General features: G+C 58.8%; 1 protein-coding gene across 1 annotated transcript in view; it reads right to left on the bottom strand.

Annotated features, from left to right (window-relative positions):
• Positions 1-10671: 10671 nt before the first annotated feature.
• The window catches only part of LY6H (lymphocyte antigen 6 family member H), a 3240-nt gene continuing 1430 nt past the window's right edge, over positions 10672-12481 (bottom strand). Inside the window, exons 3-6 of the mRNA XM_007956141.1 lie at positions 12258-12398; positions 11755-11872; positions 11092-11211; positions 10672-10907 (exon numbers count right to left, since the gene is read on the bottom strand). Coding sequence (XP_007954332.1) covers positions 10672-10907; positions 11092-11211; positions 11755-11872; positions 12258-12398 — 615 coding nt within the window. The remainder of the gene's footprint in view (positions 10908-11091; positions 11212-11754; positions 11873-12257; positions 12399-12481) is intronic.

The raw sequence follows: 12481 nt of genomic DNA, 5'->3' as shown, positions 1-12481 counted from the left end.
CGCACAAGTGGAGCTTCAGCCCAGAATGGGGAGCCGCTCCGTGACAGGCTGGGCCGCTGCTGAGATTCTGAGAAGGATGCGGGTCCGGCTCCACAGCTCGGTGTAGCGAGAGGCACCCACCTTTCGCTCCGGGCTGCGGCCTCCATGCTGCTGATATGGTTACACCAGTGAAAACGTTTGTGGAGGAAAACACATGCTTAAGTCATCTGGCTCTATTTACTTCAGGTCAGCCTGTCCCTGGAGCAACTCCTTGGCTTGAACACTGTGAGTCATATCACAGGTCTCAGCTTTGAGCTATGAAAATGTGACTAAGAAAGCAATTACTGGGATTTTTAAGTGGGTTGTTTACTGCTTAATCTGAAGAATTATGGATGCCAGAATGAAATTGGCTTGCTTCCTGGACAGCAGCACATATGTCAGACACCAACCCCCAAACCGAAACCAAATGTGCTGGGTCCGCAGTGAATTTTGCCGGTCCCCATATTCCCGGTGACTCCAGGGAAGCTGCTTTGTCTACACAGCTTGGTAACCCAGTCGGCTTAACTACCCGTCTCCAGTTTTACCTCGAGGCTGTCCACGCTGCCCAGCGGCCTGGGACACTGGCTCAACTTGAGCCCATCTTTGCGGTCTCAGAAATCTTGGACGTTGTTGCTGAGGGTCCCGTGACCGCCACCTGTGTCACCACCATCCCTCCCACTGCCCCTTCCTCCTGCCCCTACAAAGAGTGCCAGTCTCCCCTCCACCCCCAGGCACAGCAGAGCTGGCCCGGTGCTGGCTTCTGAACAGGGCCAGTAAATCAGTCCCTGGAGGTCCACGGAACGCAGTTCCCTGACACACAGCTGGGGTTGCCGGGAGTCGGAGCTGATGGCGTTCGGTTATTCAGCACAGCCTTCAGGGGCAGCTGCAGAGACAAAGCCCCAGGACAGCTCTGCCCCATCCCAAGCCCAAGACAAGCTTCTGTCCACTTGTCCCTGCCCACTGCCGCGGTCAGCCCCCAGGCTCGCTGCTCCTCTCCATTGAGCCACAGCTCAGTTGGTGGCACACAGGACGCCCCCCTCCCTTAGCCATGTGTCCCACGTGACCTCATGTAGGTGGTCATGTTCCCTGCCTCCACCACCACCCCTCCCAGGCACGCATAGCACACACACCCACTCACATGCGTACTTGCAATCTCTCGCACTCACATGCACACACATGCTGACACACCTTCACCTTGCACGCATATTCATACACACACATGCACACTGACAATCCCTCACACACTCACTCACATGTACACTCACTCACAGACCCAGAGTGCACAATCACTCACACACACATTGACACACCTTCACCTCATGTGCATATTCATACACACTCACATACACAGCCATGTGCACACATTCACACAACTTGTGAGCACATTGACTCTTACACACTTGTACTCACAGTCATACATACACTAAAACAAGTGTGCACAGACATTCCCTCTTACACTCACACACTCTGACCTACACATTGTCACACAATTACATACACACTCATACAGTCTCACACTCAGTCTCACATTCACACAAAGTGACACTCTCACACACCCATTCACACTCACACACCCTGGGTCACACTCACACACACTCAGCCTCACACTCACGTTCACACACCCCCACTTGCACACACACATTCACATTCTCACACTCCTGACCACACTCACACTCATTTGCAGACATACTCACACACCCTCAGTCTCTCATACTCATATTCACACACACTCACTTGTGCACACATTCACAGTCTCTCACACTCACATTCTCACACTCACACACACTCTGCCTTACACTCATTAGCCACCGCCATCTCCTCTGTCTTGTTCCTTGATGTGTCCCAGAGGCTGGAACCTGGCACTTGGTCCCCAGAAGTGATCTGACAGTAGCCACTCTGCTTCTTACGGGTTGTGGATGGCATGCGTTCCTGGGCAGCCCAGGCCCCTCTGTCAGGATTCGTGGACGCCGGGCCTGGGAGCCTGCATTTGGAGCCCCAGTGCACGGTGACGTCAAAGCTGCCCCTACGTCATGCCTGCCAGGAAGGGGGCAGGGCCTTCAGAACCCACTTTGCTTTCCTACCTGCCTCAGGGGGAGGCCACCTTTCCTCCCACCTGCTGTACGAGACCCCAGGAACCCCGGACTCTAGCCCACAGATGCTGGATGAAGCCCTGGAACTACTTGGAAGTGTGGCAGTGGACTTCGGTCTCGTGGAATCAGGGGTGCAGGGAGAGCTGGGGAGTCCGCCCAGTTCCGTTCTGTTGGCCCAGTGGCCAGTGCTGCTGTGTGCTTACAGTGGGGGCTGTTACCTGGGGCCCGTGAGGGAGGACTCAGGTCCCTGTCCCCAGGAGCCCCGGGCGGGGGCAGGATCCAGACCTGTCAGACCAGGCAGGAATCGTCCCCAGAAGGCTGGGGTACAGGGACCTGAGGACATGGGGGGAGGACGTGTCCCAGGAGGGGCTGCGCTTCAGGAGAAGCCTGGAAGGGTCTGGGGGAGGGGCGAGGCCAGCGTCAAAGCCCAGGGAGGAGATGCCGCAGGAGACGCGTTACCCCACCTCCCCACCCCCTGCCTGGGCCCTCAGCCTCTCCTCCATGAGCAGAGCCGGCCTGGAACCTGACACTCACCCTCCACCATCCCCCAACCCTCCAAGCCCATCAGCTGGATGCGGCCTCACGTCCCAGGCACAGAGATGGGCCTCAGAGAGGGTGCGGGCCTTGGCCCAGACAACACGCGAACAGGTAACAGAAGAGCAGGGTGGGCCGGCCCTCTCCTGTGCTGCACACCTCTAGGTCTGTCCCCTCGTGCACAGCCTAGGCACACAGTGCTGGGCAGATGGGGTGCTCTGGGAGAAGCAGGTGAGGGGGCCCAGCACCCACTGGGCCTGCGGGGAGTGGGGGGTGCCCGGACCTGCTGAGCAGAAGACCCTGTGAGAGCCCCCCGGGAGATCAGCCCACACCCCAAAGCCCACCCTAGGGAACTATGCCCAGAGCGTGGGAGAGTGGGAAAGCTCCCTGTCTGTCTGCAGGCCGGCCATGAACTGGAGCCACGCTCAGAGATGGGTCCAGGGTGTGTAAGCGTGATATGTGCCCCGGGCACCAGAGGGGCTGCCAAGAAACAGCCCCTATTCATGGTCACAGTTTCCATCCCCAGCTGTGAGGACCATTCCTGAACCTAAGACAAACTGCCAGAGCCGTTGTTTTCCAAAGACGCCTCGGATCGCTGGCTCACCCTGCGTGACCCTGTGTGACCCTGTATGATGGAGCAAACTACCCCATAGGGTCTCCTTGGCAGTCGTCTTCAGAAGCAGATCAGAAGGGCTTTCCCCTCAGAGCCCCTGTGTGGGTTTGAACTCCCGACCTTTTGGTAGTAACTGAGCACTTAACCATTGAGCCCCCAGGGCTCCTAAGAACTCGCTGTACTGGCTGGAATTCAAGTAGGGAAACGCATGGTTCCATCACTAGATGATGAAAAGGGCTTTTCTTCTTGGAAAATCTAATTACAATAGGAACACAGTGTCTACGTGGAATGAACCCAGCCTGCAGAGCCAACGGCAAATACCAGTTTGGCACAAATGCCATTCCCTTACCACAGACACGCAGGTCACTGTTTGGTGATGTTCGAGGGCCTGAGGCAACAGAGACAACAATGAACAATGTAAATGCTGGGAAAGACTAGACAAGAGACCTTCATGTGAGGGTCATGTGGTCCCAGGCCTTGACCCTCTAAGAGTGTCTGCTGAGCGGGGAATTTTGGAAACTTTGCATCGAAAGGTGCTCATATGTCCAAGATGGAGGAAATACAGCAAGTCCACAAGAGTCAAAGTATGACCTTGACTACATCCCACCTGAATTTAGAGACCAGTTCAAGAACGTACCTCACACACTGAACACCAGCAACCAAAGACGTCTTTGGAGTGTTAAAAAGCAAAGATGTCACTTTGGGGAGTAAAGTGTGCCTGACCCAAACCATAATAGTATCAATAACTTCATATGCATGTGAGGCTGCACCATGAATAAGGAAGACCAAAGGGTAATGATGCCTCTGAATTATGGTGTTGGCGAAGAATGCTGGAAATACCGTGGACCGCCAAAGAACGGACACATCTGTCCGGTAGATGTGGCTGGAATGCTCCTTGGAAGGGAGGGTGGTGAGACTTCATCCACCTACTTGGGACGTGTTATCCAGAGGGACTGGTCCCCAGAGGACACCATGCTGGGGCAAGCAGATGGTCAGCGAGGAAGAGTGAGACCTTCGATGAGATGGACTGACACGTGGCTGCAACAAGGGGCATCACGGGACAACTGGGAGGGTGGCGGAGGCCGGTGCTGTATGGCGTGCTGTTGCTCAAGGCTTGCTGCGAGTCAGAACCGGCCCAGAGGCCCCTGACGACCACAGCATGTGTGAGAATAAGTGCTGCTCACTCTACCGCACTCTGGTTGCGCTGTGACTGGTGGCTGCCGCAACCTACCAACCACCCCCTTGACATTTGGGATCTCTGCACGTGAGCCACACTTGCCCACTGTCGAATTCAGAAGCCACATTTCAGAGCCTCCCAGCCCTTTAGGCGTCACTGTATGACTCTGACTTCCGGACAAGACTGGCAGAAAGCTGTGAGCTGGGGCTCACACATCGGCCCCCAGCACAGGTGGCAGGAGGGGCAGGGGGCTCCAGGGGGCAGTAGACGCTCTGCAGGGAGCTTGGGGGCATCCCCCAGCCTGCTCCTGCAGCTTCCCAGCAACAACCTTCATTAACCCCCTTTCCTGAAGCCCACCCAGAGGCCTCCGTGGTCTGCACCCAAGAGCCCAGTGGACACACAGTGGCCCTCACGTCCCCATAACCATCTTTACTGTAGCCCCATTTGACCTGGGCAGCACACATGTCTTCCTAGTGCAGCACCCCCCTCCCCATCCCCAGGGTGGGATGGGGGATGAACTGGACAAGACCGTCTGCTCAGACACCTGCCGGAACCCGCCTTGGCCTGGAAGGTCCCCGGCCATTGCCCGAAGTGCCCAGATGTTGCCGGCCTTCACCTTGTTTACCGGGCTGGAGGCGGGCAGTCAGCCCCTTGTTTGTGGGCCATGCTGGTGTGGAGACTCGGAGGCTGGCTGGGGCCCACCCGCCCAGACTACCCTCACCCACCTCCCTCCGAGGTCTCGCCTCTCAGGAGCTCTGCCCTGGAAGCCAGGTAGTCTCTGCATGCGACCCACTCACCCTCCGCCCTCACGACCCCCTCTTTCTCCTTCTCCTCCTCCTCCTCCCATCCAGGGGTGGTGGCCTTCTAGGAGTGGTAACTGCGCAGGGCTGGTGGCCGTCCATAGCTGCCATGAAGTCAGCTCCCAACTCGTGCGGACCCCAGCACCGCGGGATGAAAGTGCCCGGTCCTGCGCCAGCCCCAGTACCGGTGGCAGGCCGGATGCCGTGACCCACAGAATTTCCCTCCTCATTTGAAGGTAGTGTCTCCCTCCCCCTGCTCCTCCCTCCCTCCCACCCCTTAGCCTACAGTGGTTGGAAGGCTTCCCTTCCTGCTGGCTTCTGTACTGAGATTTGCCTCAGAGACTGTAACCTAATGAGTTCAGAGGTGGACGCAAACCCCGGGACGGGAGGACTTCGTGGCAGTGGGCCCTCTCAACCCTCGAAGCAGCAGCACACGCCCCGGTCCACCTGCTGAAAGGGAAGCAGGAGAGAGGGAGGGGTAACCACACGAAAGAATGCCGCCAAGAAATTTACAAATAGCTCACCACACCAGAAAGGACCAGTCCAACTTAAAAAAGAGGGAAATTCCATTGACAGTGTCATCACAAAAGATATAAACTACCTAGAAAAACCTATCGAGGATGACGCGACCCCATGACAAGAAAACTGACACTGCATGGAAGGGCGCTGTTTAGGGGCTGAGTACTCGACAGGCTGCACCGTGTTTCTCAGTGGAACTCAAAACAGTAGAGACACCAACCCTTCCCAGTCGCATGCCCGTGACCTTGCAATCAAACTTTAAGAGTCTTGTTCTGAGCCTGGACACGCGGAAGCCCTTTCACATGTAAGAATACATTGAAAGAAGTAACAATGACTTTTTAAGAAGAATAGTCTTGCGGGGGGGAGGTACCGTATTTTAACTCAAATGATGCATGCCTTAAATGTTTTTTTGCAAACTTCGTAACCCCATGATGCATTAATTTCCTACATATGCTATGCACATCATATGCACATGCACACATTTCCATGGGTACCTTATATGCGAAAACTCCGGTACTTGCCTTACTAGTTATTGACTATACTGTAAAGCTGCTTACAGCCAAACAGTGTGGTACTGACTGGCAATAAAACTGAGCGGTGGCTGTCCAATGAGGGCTGGGCAGAAACATCCCGAGGAGATGTGGGAGTGTGTGGCATCATAAAGGTGGCGTTTTAATCGATGGAGGAAGGATGGGGTATTTAGTATGTGTCAGTGAGAATACTGGCCCTCAACTTGGAAAAAACCTGCACTGCCTCCTCCATCGTAAACTAACTCCAGGTGGACTGAACAGCTGGAAGCAGTGACCAGAGCTGTCAAAAGTTTAGAAGGAAATGGAGACTGTTTTCATAATATGAGACTTGACAAGCATCTCCTGAGATGGGTTGCCCAGACCCCATAAAAGAACAACCAGACACACTTCACCACAGCAACATTTAAAACACGCATGGACGGACAGCAGACACATCACAGGCAGCAGACGGCACAACACATGTAACACGGGAAAGATCCACGTCCCTAACACCGGAGGGCTTAATCCCAAGAAAAAGACAAACATCCCAACCGAAGGATGGGCAAAGGTGTGGCCAGACGGTCACAGAGGAAACACAGAGGGCTGCTCGACAGAGACCAGGACGCGCCACCTCGCCAAGCTTCCGCAGCTGAACGTGAGAGCGGGAATTTCCGTGTCTTCCAGACTGGCAGCAGTGCCTGCAGCTGGCAGACCTGTCGCCGGGCAGGCTAAGGCTGTTCCAGCTTTGCTCCATGTCTCAAGGTCAATCAGCCCGGGAGAACCGTCCTCTGACCGGCCACGCATCAGGGTCCACTCCGTGACCACCGGTCAGTCTCACACTGTCTGGGAGCTGCTCACCCACCTCCCGGGAGCAGCGCCTGCACAGTCGCTCACGCCCATCAGGACGGGAGGACGGGGTGATGGAGACCAAGCCCTAGGGGTGCTGGTAAGGGACAGCCAAGTGAAGTGTGCTTCATTCACTGGGGCAATAGTCAGCCAACAGTGCAAACCAAGGGCCAGCCGGCTGTGCAGGCCGGGGAGATGCCCTCGGTGGACCAGGGAGTAGAAAGAGCCCCGCTGGCAGGTGACCCGTGCTCACCGCGGAGTGCGCAGTTTCACCTCCAGCAGGCGCTGGGCCGGCACTGCACCCAGCTGGGTCGCCTCTGGACGGGACACAGGGTTAGCAGATCCGACTCAGAGGTGCTGCCCCACGATGGGGGTGTGGGGGCTTTCACTTCTAATTTTATCTTTTCACGGAGATGGGAGAAGTTTGCTCCTTTTTGTATCTTTGAAGGCCTCTCTCAAGCAATAAATTAACCACACACAGATTCATACCAAGACCGGCTGACTCCGCCAGCTGAGGGAATGGCCAGTCCGCCTTCTGTCTGGTCCCCTCAAGACGCCCTGGGGCCTTGTTTCTAAGGGTCTTCACAGGCTCCAACCTCCTGCCTCCTCTGAACCCGCAGCTTCTCATCACCTCCTCCCCCGGGGAGAGTGGCAGCTTCCAGGTCACCCCACGAACGGCCCAGCCCTCCTCTCCCCAAAGCACGGGACACAGGCCGAGGGTAGCACACTTTACTGAGGGGGGTACATTGCAGAGCTGCAGAGCAGACAGAAGACTGGACGGAGGCCCTCTAAGGAGAAGTCCCTCAGTGTTCCCACCGGCAGGCAGGTGACACTGGTCTCAGGTGAGACACTGCAGCCCCTCCCACTCCCTAATCCCACTCCAGGCTCTGGCAGAGGACACCCAAGGCTGGCGCCAAGAGGAACCATTTCTTTTCTGAGGAGCATGGGTGACAGTGTGGCCCTGGGTCCGAGCGGCGCCCCAGCCTGGGCCAGCAGCGGAGTGTGGGAGAAGAGCAACTGGACCACGGCCCAGGGCAGGCCCGGGACACTGCAGGCACGAGGCTCTGGCAGCCACGTCCCCAGCGCCCAGGGAGAGTGCTGGAAGCCCCGCTGAAGAGGGGGGGTCAAGGGAACGCACCTGCAGGGGTCCTCCCCGCCCCTCCACGTTCCAGCCCTGTTCCAACCTCCCCTTCCAGGACTGGCCTTGGGACCCTGCCCAAGCTCCACCCAACTTGAGCCGGGGGTCTAGTTAAGAGGCTGAGCCACTCATCCTTGCTGGGCGCAGGCCCCAAATCTGGTCACCCAGGGTCTGAGAGGGAGAGCGGGAGGAGACTTACACACGGACACGTGTGAGTGCACACACACGTGAGGCTCTGTGACATCCAAGGGTGTGTGTGGGCTGGGGTGCGCACATGCATGTGTGTGCGTGTGTGAGTCCCAAGCAGTGTGTGCTTGTCTGTGTGACGGTGGGGTGTGTGTGCTGGTGCTGTGTGACATCAACGTGGAGGGTGTATGCATGAGAGCCTGGGAGTGAGTGTGTAGACACAGGTGTGCATGATACTGGCAGTGCAGATGCGTGTGCACACTGGAGTGTGCTGGGTGGTATGTGTGTGTCCACTGTGTGCACGGGGGTGTGCTGGGTGTGTATATGTGCACACTGTGGACTGGCAGTGCTGAGTGTACACTGGGGTTGTGCATGTGCACTGGGGTGTGTTTTGAGTGTGTGCATTGGGTGGGCACTGGGTTTGTGTCACTGAGGGGTTGCTGAGGGGATATGCACTGGGCCTGCCCACTGGAATGATGTGTACTGGATGTATGTGCATGCTGAGGAGGTGTGTGTGCCAGGGTGTGCCCTGGAATGCCTTGGTGATGTGAAAGCTGTGTGTGCACTAAGTTTGGGTGTGGTGACTGTGTGTGCACATTGGGACGTGCACTGGGAAAGACATGCTAGTTTGTGCACAGGTGTATGTGCACTGAGTGTGTGTATGCATGACAATGGGTGTGTACCCTGACTTGTGTACTGCATGTCCACACTGTGTGTGTGCACATTTGGGGCTGTATGTTGGGGTGCATACAGTGTGCACACTGGGTGAGTATGCACTGGGTATATGTGCACCAGGGATGTGCACACTGTGTGTGTTGGGTGTGCTGTGTAATGGGGGTGTGATCTGGATGTGTGTGCTCTGAGTGTGTGCATGGGGAGGTGTTGTGAGGTCTGTTCTAGGGATGTGTGCATTGAGTTTGTGTCCACTCGGTGTATGTTTGCATAGGGTGTGCACACACTGCTGGGTGTGTACACTGGCTTGTGCACTGAATGTGCACACTGGGTGTGTGTACTGAGTCTGTGTACACTGAATGTGTGCAAACTTGGGTTGTGTGTGCTGGAGTGTGTGCTGGGGTGTGTGCACCAGGGGTGTCACAGTTTGTGTGTGCTGTGTGGTGAGTCTGTGCACTGAGCTTGTGTGTGTGCTGGGCTGTGCATTGGGAAGTATTGTATTAGGGTATGCACTGGGGGTGTGCATTGAATCTGTGTACACTGGCTGTGTGCACGCTTGGGGTTGTGTGTGCTGGGGTGTGCACTAGATTGTACTGAATGTGTGCACTGGGTCTGTGCATCAGGGGTGGTGTGCACACTGTGTGTGCTGTGTAGTGGGGATGTGTACTGAATGTGTGTGTGCATGCACACAAGGGGTGCTCACTGGGAGGTGTGTGCCTTGGGTGTACATTGGGGTGTGTAAATTGGTTTCCTTGTGTACACACTGTCAGTGTGCACTGGGCTGTCACTGGGTTTGGGCATGCACTGGGGGTATATCCACTGGGAGGTATGTATCCTGGAGTGTACACCGGATGTGTGCACTGAGTTTCTGGGTGTGGTGAGTGTGTGTGCACTGGTGTGTATACTGGGGTGTGTGTACTTATGTGCACACTGGGTGTATTTGTGTTTGTGTGTATTTCTGCATGTGCTAGTGTAAGTCTGTGTTCAGGAGTGCCCAGTGCTCACACACAGTGCTGACGCCTCCACCTTCTGGCCCCTCCCCAGACTCTTGTTCATCTCAACCCCCTGCCCCCCCAGATGCCCCCAAACCTTACCAGGCTGAGTCCCCTGGCTGCCGGTGGCCCCGCAGCCCCAGAACCCTGTGCACTGGAGCCTCATGTCTCACGTGACTGCTGCCCAGCCCCCTCCAACGCTCTCAGCCTCCACCGCCTACTCCCGACCCAGCCCTCCTGCACTGGGCCCAGGCTCAGATCCCAGCCTCAGGACACAGAGGTGACTTTATTTCTCCATAGAAGATGCCCTTCCGGCCAGGCTGCTGGTCTGGGGCTCAGACTCACTGCCCCTCAGAGACGAGCCCTGCCTTCTTCCTGGGCCTCTGCCTGGACACCTGTCCTGCTGCCAGGGACTCAGGGCTATTGGAGAGATGGGGACCTCCTCCTCTTGGGGAGGGACAAGAACCACAGGTATGGGGCCAGCCCAGGCTGCCCCAGCCCCAGCCGGGCCAGGCTGGAGAGGGGGCAGGGGTAGGCTTGGGGGACACACTCAGAAGCCCTGCAGGAGGGGAGAACCTCAGGGCCCAGCCCAGAGGAGGGCGGGCCCCAGGCTGAGCAGGAGCCCCCCAGCCAGGGCCCAGGGGCTACCCCCAGCCCCCGACACCCCATTGCACAAATCCTTCTCACAGCAGTCCACATCCACTTTCAGGATCCCCGAGTTGATGAATCCCATCACATAGTCTGAGAAAAAGTGTCGCTTCACGAAGTCACAGGACGAGGCACACATCTTGTTCACGGAGTGGTCCTTCCTGCCTGGGAGAGAAGGGGGCTGGGCCGCAGGACACACTGGGCCCTCCGCCACGTCCCCAGCGCCCAGCCGGGGCCCTCCAGGCCAGCCGAGGAGCCACCCCCAACTGCACAGAAAGGGTCACCGAGGGGCCTGGAAGGGTGCCCCCTGCCCCTGGCCGGAGGCCCAGGGCAGCCCGCCCTGACTCACTGCTGCTGGGGTCGGTGATGCGGATACTAGCGCACACAGTGTCCGTGGCCAAGCACTTCTTGAGGGTGCAGCGGCTGGAATTGGTGGTCAGCGTGCAATCCTGGCACCACAGGCCATAAGCTGGACAGAGGCGGGGGGCGTGAGCAGAGGGGCCGCCAAACCCGTGGCCCTCACCCGCCCGGCCTGCCTGCTGCAGCAGCTGCAGGGGCCCAACCAGAGGTGGGGGAAGTCTTGCGTCCACCAGGATACCCAGGGGTGGGCCCCGCAGGGACCCTGGGAACCCCGCCCTGCAATTCTCGCGGCACCACTCCCACCTCCCACCTCGGGACCCCCCCTCCCACCTCGGGACCACCTCACCCCCCACCAACCCCCCCACCCCCGCTTTCAGGGCTTCCTAGCCAGCAGGGGTGCACAGGACTTTGGCACTTTGGGAAGGCTGGTCCCAGCGCACAGCCGGCCACCTGGAGAGTGAGGCCTTCGTCCTGGCCCGGAGGGGGGAGAGTGCCTTCAGGCGCCAAGAAGGACCGTGTGGGGAGCAGAGGGGGCCGACCAGGGGAGGGCCGGACTGGGGTCGCGGGCGCGGCCTCGGCTCCCATCGGAAGCCCCCGCCGCAGCCTCCCTCCCGAGCGCCCTCGCCCCCGCCCCGCAGACGCCCCCACTCACCGGGCGCCGAGCACAGCAGGGCGGTCAGCAGCGCGAGGCAGAGACCCTTCATGACGGCGAGCGGCAAGCTCGGACAGGCCTGGGGGAGGGGCGGCGAGCGGGTCCTTGGGGCGCAGGCCTGGGGGAGACGCGGCATCAGGGGGTAGCTAGGCCCCACCAAGCTCGGGGCGCTCCAGGCCCTCCCCTTCCTCCCCCCGAATCCAGGGGCGTCGGCCTGCAGCGCCCCAAGTGCCACCGCAACCTGTGCCAGGGAGCCCAGCGTCGCAGCATCCCGCCGGGAGAAAAGGTCAGCCCTCGGGCGGCGACCCCCATGCCCCCCACCCGGGCCTGGGCGTCAAGTGCTGGGGGCGGGGCTCCCTGCCCCGGGGGCCTGAGGGTGCATGGAGAGGCGCAGGTGGGCGCAGGCCCTACCTGACCATGGGGGAGGGGCGCGCCAAGTGGCACCCCACCGCTGGGCTGGGGGTGCTGAGAGCCCCCGCTCCCGGCCCGGTCTGGGCGCTCACCGCGGGTCGGGGCGTGCAGCGCGGGCCTCGGGCTCGGGGCGCACTCACATCCCTCGGGGTGTCCGCGCTGGGGGGCTCCGGCAGCGGCGCGCGAGCTTGCCCTTCTGTCTCCCTGCGGACTGGAACCCCGCGCAGCCTCGTCTTTCGGGGGACGCAGCCGCAGACGCGGACCCCAAGCGAGGGGCGAGGGGTGAGGGGCGGGGTGCAGGGAGGGGGCGCGGGCC

The sequence above is a fragment of the Orycteropus afer genome, unplaced genomic scaffold (assembly GCF_000298275.1).
Source record: "Orycteropus afer afer isolate SDZICR_OR568_19922 unplaced genomic scaffold, OryAfe1.0 scaffold00574, whole genome shotgun sequence".
In the NCBI taxonomy this organism is placed as follows: Eukaryota; Metazoa; Chordata; class Mammalia; order Tubulidentata; family Orycteropodidae; genus Orycteropus; species Orycteropus afer.
The sequence above is the reverse complement of the archived record's forward strand: the minus strand, read 5'-3'. Positions and strand labels throughout refer to the sequence as shown.